We start from the raw sequence: 7,976 nt of genomic DNA, 5'->3' as shown, positions 1-7,976 counted from the left end.
AGGGGCGGCCCCTCTCCGCCCAGCCGCCTCCCGCCCCCGCTCCCAGCCCCCCGCTGAAGTTCAAGGCCCAGCGTGGTTTGTTTGTTGGTCCTTCCTTTCCGCCGATGTCTTGGGGGGCTGAGCGGGAGGAGGAGGAGGAGGAGGAGGGCGGGGCGGGGGAGGGGACTGGGGCTTTGGAGACGGCGGCTCCTCTGCCTCTCTTATTGCCACTGAGTTGCGCTTCTCCTCCTCAGGCTGCAGGAAGGAGCCGCCGGGCGCTTCCCACTTCTCCGCCGTCCCCATCCTCCTCCCGCATGCCGGGCCGAGCCGCCGAGCCGCCAGGCAGCAGTGTCCCGTCCGCAGGTGCCCGCCGGTAGCCAGCCGCGGGCCCCGCACTCTCCCCCGACGCAGCAGGTCAGTATCAGGCACTGACACATCGGGGCTGCCGGCGCCCGGTGCCAAGCGGACAGCGCTGGGGGAAACTTGTGCGTGTGGCTCGGTTCGCGGCGAGCCGGCGGGGCTGGGAAGGGAGGGAGGCAGTTTGCAAAACTCCTGTCTCTCTCTGCTCATCATTTCTCTCTCCTCCCCGCAGACAGCCCGCCGCCCGGACCGCTCCCTGGCAGAAACCTTCCGGGGGCAGCTCCCGAAGCCGCCAGAATTTTTTGTTTTCGTTTGTTTGTTTGTTTTGTTTTTGTTGACAGCTGGTTTTCTAGCCTCTTTGGAAATGGCAGGGGCTGCGAGGCCGCCCATGGGAGCGAGCGTGGGGAAAGGGAGAGGAAGCCGGAGCTAAATGACAGGATGCAGGCGACTTGAGACACACACAGAAAGAAGCGTCTCCGCCACCGGGACTCAGCGGCTGTTGCTTCTGCTGCGGAGCCAGCGCTCAGCCCTCACTCCCGCCGGAGGATTTGAGATCTAAGCGGAGTTGGGTGCTGAGGGGTGGGGTGTTTTTTTTTTCTTCCTCTCCCCGCTCTGTAATCAGCAAGGAAGATGGATTGGGGACTCTTCCTGCACTGTGCAGCCCTCACCTTCACCCTCGCAATGGCTTTAAGGAGCGGTAAGTGACAGAGAAGACAACTGATTTCAAGTTATCCCGGCAGCATTTCCAGCTTTAGGGCCCCTCGGTGCGTTCTAGTAACACTCAAACACTGAGAGCTGCTTTGCAGTGGAAGGAAGACCAACCTGATGCTAGGAGGAGGGGAACGAGTCACTGAAAATACGCGGTCTGCGCTCCCAGTGGCGCGTAACCATCTCACTGCCCTTTCAACTTTATTTTCAGCCCCTCTCAGCGGTTGTAGGAACAAGGGCTGCTCGATTTCACAAGATCAAGGCAGCCAATTATCTTAGTAATGTTTCCCCTCATAGGCAATTCAAGAACTCCTTTAAAATCTGCAAGATAACGAGCACCTTAAGGGGAAGGCTTTTGTGGGGGGTAAAATATTCAGAATCTCATCTTTGGTAGTTGTATGTACCTGGCAAGTAGCCTTGGCAAGTACCTATTCGTTGCAAAAGTCCGGAGTTCTCATGGAACTTGAATAGCGTCTAGAGAGGAATCTGATACTCCTGCAAGGGCTTGGGGCTCAATCCGAATAGAGAAATCCCAGAACCGTGACTTTTATACCTAGCTTACGTTCAGGCAACACTTGAAAACACAGCTAATTAAAAACTACCAGATCTTCGTTCTTTGAACAATGCCTTCGCAGGTTGAATATTTGACTGAGTTCTGCCTTTGTAAAGATGGTTTCATTGTAGGATTGTTTGACAGCAGAGCTGAAAGAACTCCGCTGACTGTTCCTTTCCCAGCAAATCCTGAGCACTTATTACTAACTAATGATCAAATATTTACTTTTGCTCGACTAGGCTTTCAATCAAAGTAATTAAAAGAAGAGCGCATCCTCCACTCGCAGTGGTATATTGTTTTAATAAGAGATCACAAGTGGAGTGTCTTGCACGGAGAGGAATGTAAATCACCTTTTTATGATGGAAGTTAATCTCTTTCCAATAAATGTTGAGGAGGCTGCCTAATTTAATAAGCAATAGATTCCTCCTCCGGTGATCTGACACCCAGAAGCAAACACGTTCAGAAAGACAGCGCGTGCCAGCCTGAGGTTGTGTCTCTTTAGTGAGACCCAGCCTGGTCTGATCCTTGGGAGCTGTAGGTAAGGAGATGGGGAGTGACGTTCACCTCCCCTCTCTGTCTGAAGCCATTCTTTGCAAATGTAAAACGACTGCTCCATGTTTCCGCATCACTTCGGAGCAGCTGCAGACGTGGTGAACTAAGGGGGCTGAACCGAAGCCCATAGGGCTAAATTGAATGAGATGTGCAGGGGTGACATTGCAATATTGCTGGTGACACTGCAATATTCGTCCTTTAAATACGGAGCAGAAATAGGAAGGGCCGTTGATAAGGAATTTGTCTGAGAAATAGGCTGCCTGGGAAGGTAGAGACGTAATAGACCTGCTGGAGTCGTTAACCTCCTCTGTAACTTACCAGACCTGCTCATGCCAGTGTCCACCTCCGTCCAAGGCTAGTGTCTGTTAAATTAATTCATTAACCTTATTTAGAACTACTGGTCCAAAGTCATCAGAAACTGCTCTTCTTAATTAAGTGTTGGAGAGATTTCGCAGAGCCGGGGAGTCTAGCAGTCGCATTATCTTATTATACTGTCACTTTCCCAGAAGTCGCAGATTAAAGAGTGGGGGTAGCGAGTCCGCCTCAACGTCTTCTGAAGTGACTCTGTCAAGTGACTAGAAACAGCGCTGTTTTATTTCACTCACTGAACAGATGCCAGGTTCTGCCATGTTGTTTGCACAGAGCTGTAGTGGACTTAATAAGACAGGATCACTTCCCACGTCTGCTACACCCTGGAAATAATGCTAGGTTCCTTTGGAACCACACACAGGCAGATCGCTAGCTGCAGATTTTGAGCTCTCGGTTGCAACACCTTTTGTTCCTGGCAAAGATAAACAATTTGTTTTAGAAAGCAAAAACGGAATCAAATAACAGGCTAGCCCCATCCAAACCAAGCAATGTGGTTAGAAATAACAAGGAGTCCTGTAGCACTTTAAAGACTAACACATTTCTGCAGGCATAAGCTTTCATGCGCTGCCTTTGAACAAACAATATCCTATATGTAGTCTCTTTCCTTTCTAATTTATGGTTAATGCTTTCTATAATGCTTGGAGCTTTATGCATTTTTTATATGCACTTCATCTTTAATTTCCATTTGACCTGGTTTTCCTGTAATAAAATTCGGTACATTTATAAATTCATGCTGATAGCAAGGAATGCCATTTTCCTTCCACAGGCAAACTGTGAGATACAGTATTACAAGCTGTATGGACCATTATTGGGAAATAGTGATATATAGGTTTATATTTATTAGTGCATATGTGCCTCACTTCTGTATTTATCCTCAGACTTTATTGCTGAAAAGTACATATCAGTATGCAGGGCAAAGTTTCTTTGACTGAAGATCTATGGTAAGAAATCCATAATAATAAAAAGTGACAGTGCAAACCTACACTGAATAATGAAACAAATGACTTTGCAGCTTGGATTACTTACCTCTCAGTTCTTCCAATACACCTTAAAATGGGTAACGCTAACATTGTTTGCCAACGTAGCAAGATGCAGCCACTATATTTCATATTTGCACTTGATGACTGTGGTAACTTTCCCAACTATTTTGCAATTAGAAATAAACCTGGGTGTTGTTTCATTGTGGGGGAGGGTGTGTGTGTGAAGGAAGAGTTGTTTCTGCTTCATTACTTTGATCTGGTCTCCAAGCATGAACAAACTTCTTTAAAGGAGTAATACTGAATCATTTCTGCTTCACTAAATGCACTTTGTTCTCTGATAGTCTGGATCTAAGAAGCAGAGATAACTTCAAATTGCTTAGATTTATGGACTGATAAAACAAAAGAAGGCTTTTCTGTAAGTGAGCAGGGGACTATGAAGACAACTCCCCGATGGCCAATGACACAGACCAGGCTTACCATCAAGCTGTGCAGGGGGTCAGACAGCATCTTTTTAATCACTCTCCACTTTTAAAACTTGTTGCTTAATAAGATTACATTTGTCTGAGATAAATGGAAATAAAACCCCCTCGGAGCCAGTGTTAACATCAGTTGTGAAGATGCAGTGTTTTAATGCTGTGCGGGTTTTATTTGTGAAGGGAACCTTTGTTAAAAGAAGCACAGTTTTGAAAAGTTCCAGAGGGGTATACAGCAAAAACAACGAGAGTCCTGTAGCACTTAAAAGACTAAGAAATTTCTGCAGGCATAAATTTTCGTGCTGCAACCCACTTCGTCAGATAGATGAAATAGAAATCAGAGAGGAGGTACATCCAAGGGTAAGAACCAACAATGGGGAGGGTAGGTGTAAACAAAGTCCATTCAGCTAGAGTAGATGAGGCCTATTCACAACCATTGATTAGAAGGTCAGAATGTCTTGGCCTCTCAAAATGTGAGCCACCATTTGCACAGATTAGCCCTTGAATGGACAACGGGTGTCCATACGAATTGTGCATTATCGTCTTTCTTCCAGAAAATGAGACACATCAGAGATTACTTTAAACACTTAGAACGCAATAAACCATGCTTGACTTATTCAGATATACTGGAAGATGCGTTATTGATTGGAGAGGATAAACTGAACAGGACATTTTTGTTTTCATTGCAGATAAATGTGGTGATCATATAAAAATTGTAAACCCTGGATACCTTACTTCTCCTGGTTATCCTAATTCCTATCATCCAAGCCAAAAATGTGAATGGCTGATTCAGGCTCCCGAACCATACCAGAGAATTATGATCAACTTCAACCCTCACTTTGATTTGGAGGACAGAGACTGCAAGTAAGTGAGACCGTCAGTAAAGGGCGCCATAGCACCATCTAGTGGATAAAAATGTTCATGAGGTCATGATGTCTATATGGGAAAAAACAGCTGTGTCCAAGATAGCGTGTAAAATGAATCCATCAGGGAATTGAATCCGGACAAGATAATATGTTAGTGCCAAAGACGCTAAATTTAGGGTTTGTGCTTCCTGAGCCTCAAAAACTCAGCAAGATTATCTTTGATTTAATCTTGTAATCCTTCTGTCTGTTTTTCTTGGATATGGAGACCCAATAATTGTTTTTCCTGTTGAAACTCTTTTCTCTGTGTTTTCAGTCATTAATAGTGATGGTGTGTATGTGAGCCAAGGGATGGAAGGCACTAAAACTCTGTTTTGTACATTTCTGAAACAGTCAGCTACTAAAGTTCTTGGAGAACCATACACAATAAAAGTGGATTAGTAGGAGTAAGGAGGGAAATGCTGTAATTTTCTACTATTTAAAAACTACATTTGAATTACTTATATGTGATGAGAGAAGCCATACATTAGTGTGGCTTTATAGTACATTTTATGGAAGTGTGACCAGAATGAGGGATTTTACCACAACATGAAACATATTGATTCCATGTTTTTATTAAAAAATAAATGCAATAAAAATAGTTCTCTCCTTCATGTTAGTTAACTGCTCCAGACACCCTGGTCAGAGGTGTACATTTTCTCAAAGCACTGATTTCTCTTAATAATATAGTCTATACTGAGAATTTACTGTCGCCCATAGGAAAGGGGCAGTGCACATTAGTCCAATAGTCATAATTCCCCTTTCTGGCTTTCTCCTACTGGTCTCTATCAGGTTGCTTTCCCTATTTCACTAGTTCAGCAGGCTGAGAGGAGGTAGGCAGAGTCCAGGCTCCACCTAGTCCTCCCCGATGATCATCCACTCCCCACTCTGCACCCATGAGAGGGAGAATAGCAGCCCAACAGTAGCTCCTGTTCACCTCCATCTCTGTGACTGTAAAGCAGGTAGTCTGCAAATCGTGACCCATAGTCTGATTATGCCCCATTTCATTACAGACAGTCCACAAATTCAGGCCACTTCTTTATCAAGAACACATTTTAATGATTCATTTCTTGTCTACCTCCATAAGTGTGCATGGCCTTTTACAGATACAAATAAAAGACATGTTCTCGCACACAGATGCTGATCCTGCATGTTATGAGTGCCCCCAACTAACTAAGAACATGAATTGAAAACAATGAGAGTTGAAGGTACTCACTCAGCACCTGACAGGACCTTTTAACATCTCACAAGGTCGGGTCCTAAATGTTCCCTTATCTGAAGAGATGTGAAGGTTATGATTAGTGAAAGACAGTGGTTGCACTGAAGTGCTTAACTTTTATCAAACACATCTTCTTGGTTCCCATTTTTGTAATAACAAATTGAGTTAGTTACTACAGAAATATTTGCTTAGAATTAATTTCTTTAGTGACTGAATGTAGTAGTTTGTTTTACATTTCATCAATTTTCAGTGTTTTGAATAATCCATCACAGGCCAATGTTTCGTGTACCATGTGAGGATAACAACACAAGAAGGCTCCATGTTTGTTAAACTAAACTGGCTGTTTATTAAAGCACCTATTTACAGAGGTGCTGCAACTGCAGCTAGCATTCAAGCCCTGTGTACATGGACTGACTTCCTAGTACCTTCTCCAAACTCTTCCCTCCAGCAACCTGTGAGTCTCTCTCCAAGTTCCATGTGGGTTGATAGAGCCAACTATAGTTCCCAGTTAAGCTTGGGCTTCTGAATATGGGTATTACTGCAGGTGACATAGTTCAGGACTCTTTAATTAGTTATACATGTGCAGCGGTCCACTTGGCTATATTTTGTAAATTCATTGCATTCCTTTTCCCACCTGTATACAGGCTTGTTGCTAATCTGTAGAGGTGTTTGTATCTGGATTTTTTTTTTCAGTTTAGGTATATATCAGAGAAGGAAATAGAACATATTGTAGGGAAAAACCTTTTGTGTTCCTTGGCCGATTACATGTATTCCAAGGTTCTAAAACTGTTTCAGTCTAATATAACAGCAAGCGATGTACAGTACATAACTATTTAGACAACAAATAGCCATTGTTATGTAAAGTTGCACTGAACATGCAGGCTAGTATTTGGTGCACTGGGGCCATAGGGAATGGAACTGAACTCCCCACTTCCGTCCCTCCCTGCTCCCTTTTTCTTCATTCTCAGTAACCCACCCTGCATCATTTCTTTCTCCCGAAGGGCCTCCCTATTTTTGACAGTTGTCTGTAACAAGGTCTGTTTCCAGGTGGTTAGAAACTCTGCACACTGAGTGGTTTGAATTGGGCTCTTGGGGAGTGACCATGGTGGTTCAAGTGTTATCTAGTGAACTCTTAAGTGAAGAGCCTTAAGATACCTACTATTTACTCCTTGGCTACAATTTTGCTTATACTTAAGGCTGTCCCACTGAACTTGAGAGTGAGTACATTTGCACATTAGCTGAGTAATATAAAAATGATTTCAGCAACAGGAAGCTATCAAGAAACAGTCTGGTTTGAAATTTCACTCTCTGCTGAAGAAATTCACATTCCTTTTACCAGATCTTTGGTAAAGCAATAAACAAACATAATACAATATATGACAAGGTTATTTGCAATTAGGTTCATTTTGATTTCCTAATATGATCTTCAATTTATTTGCCAGTTGTGTGTGTAATATAGAAATGTGACAGTTCAAGCTAGTCTCTTGTTTATTAAAAGTTGCAACCCTGGACATTAAGAAACAGCTAATATGACATGCAGACAGAAAATGAGAGGTTAGGGAATAACATTTCTGGGAAAGAAAAAAGGAACACTGCTGAAAGACTCTGCCCTGGAGGCAATTATACTGGACTAGAGATGCAGATTGGGCTAAATCTCGTATTCCTTATGTCCGTAGGAGGTTTAATTTGTTTATTGTTTGTTTCTACCTGAGTGAGGACTGAGTAAGAACTTTTAGAGTTTGGTACCTAAAGAATAATGATGAGGACCTGGAAAGCTCACTGAGCCCATGGAGAGAAACAATAAGACCTTTAGCTGGATGTCCAGTTATTCTTTATCAGCAACAGGAGAGTCGAGGGATCTCATCTATCTCTCATGTACAT

General features: G+C 43.6%; 1 protein-coding gene across 2 annotated transcripts in view; it reads left to right on the top strand.

Moving 5' to 3' along the window:
* Window positions 1-642: 642 nt before the first annotated feature.
* NRP1 (neuropilin 1) overlaps window positions 643-7,976 on the top strand; it is a 122,252-nt gene continuing 114,918 nt past the window's right edge. For both annotated transcript variants that reach the window (XM_067542618.1, XM_067542617.1), the window contains exons 1-2: window positions 643-1,036; window positions 4,664-4,838. In XM_067542618.1, coding sequence (XP_067398719.1) covers window positions 970-1,036; window positions 4,664-4,838 — 242 coding nt within the window. In that variant the 5' untranslated portion in view covers window positions 643-969. The remainder of the gene's footprint in view (window positions 1,037-4,663; window positions 4,839-7,976) is intronic.

The sequence above is a fragment of the Emydura macquarii genome, unplaced genomic scaffold, assembly GCF_026122565.2.
Source record: "Emydura macquarii macquarii isolate MOO-44397 ecotype Brisbane River unplaced genomic scaffold, CSIRO-AGI_Emac_v2 contig_719, whole genome shotgun sequence".
NCBI classification, from domain to species: domain Eukaryota; kingdom Metazoa; phylum Chordata; order Testudines; family Chelidae; genus Emydura; species Emydura macquarii.
Note: the sequence above shows the minus strand (reverse complement) of the source record. Positions and strands in the feature narration are given on the sequence as shown.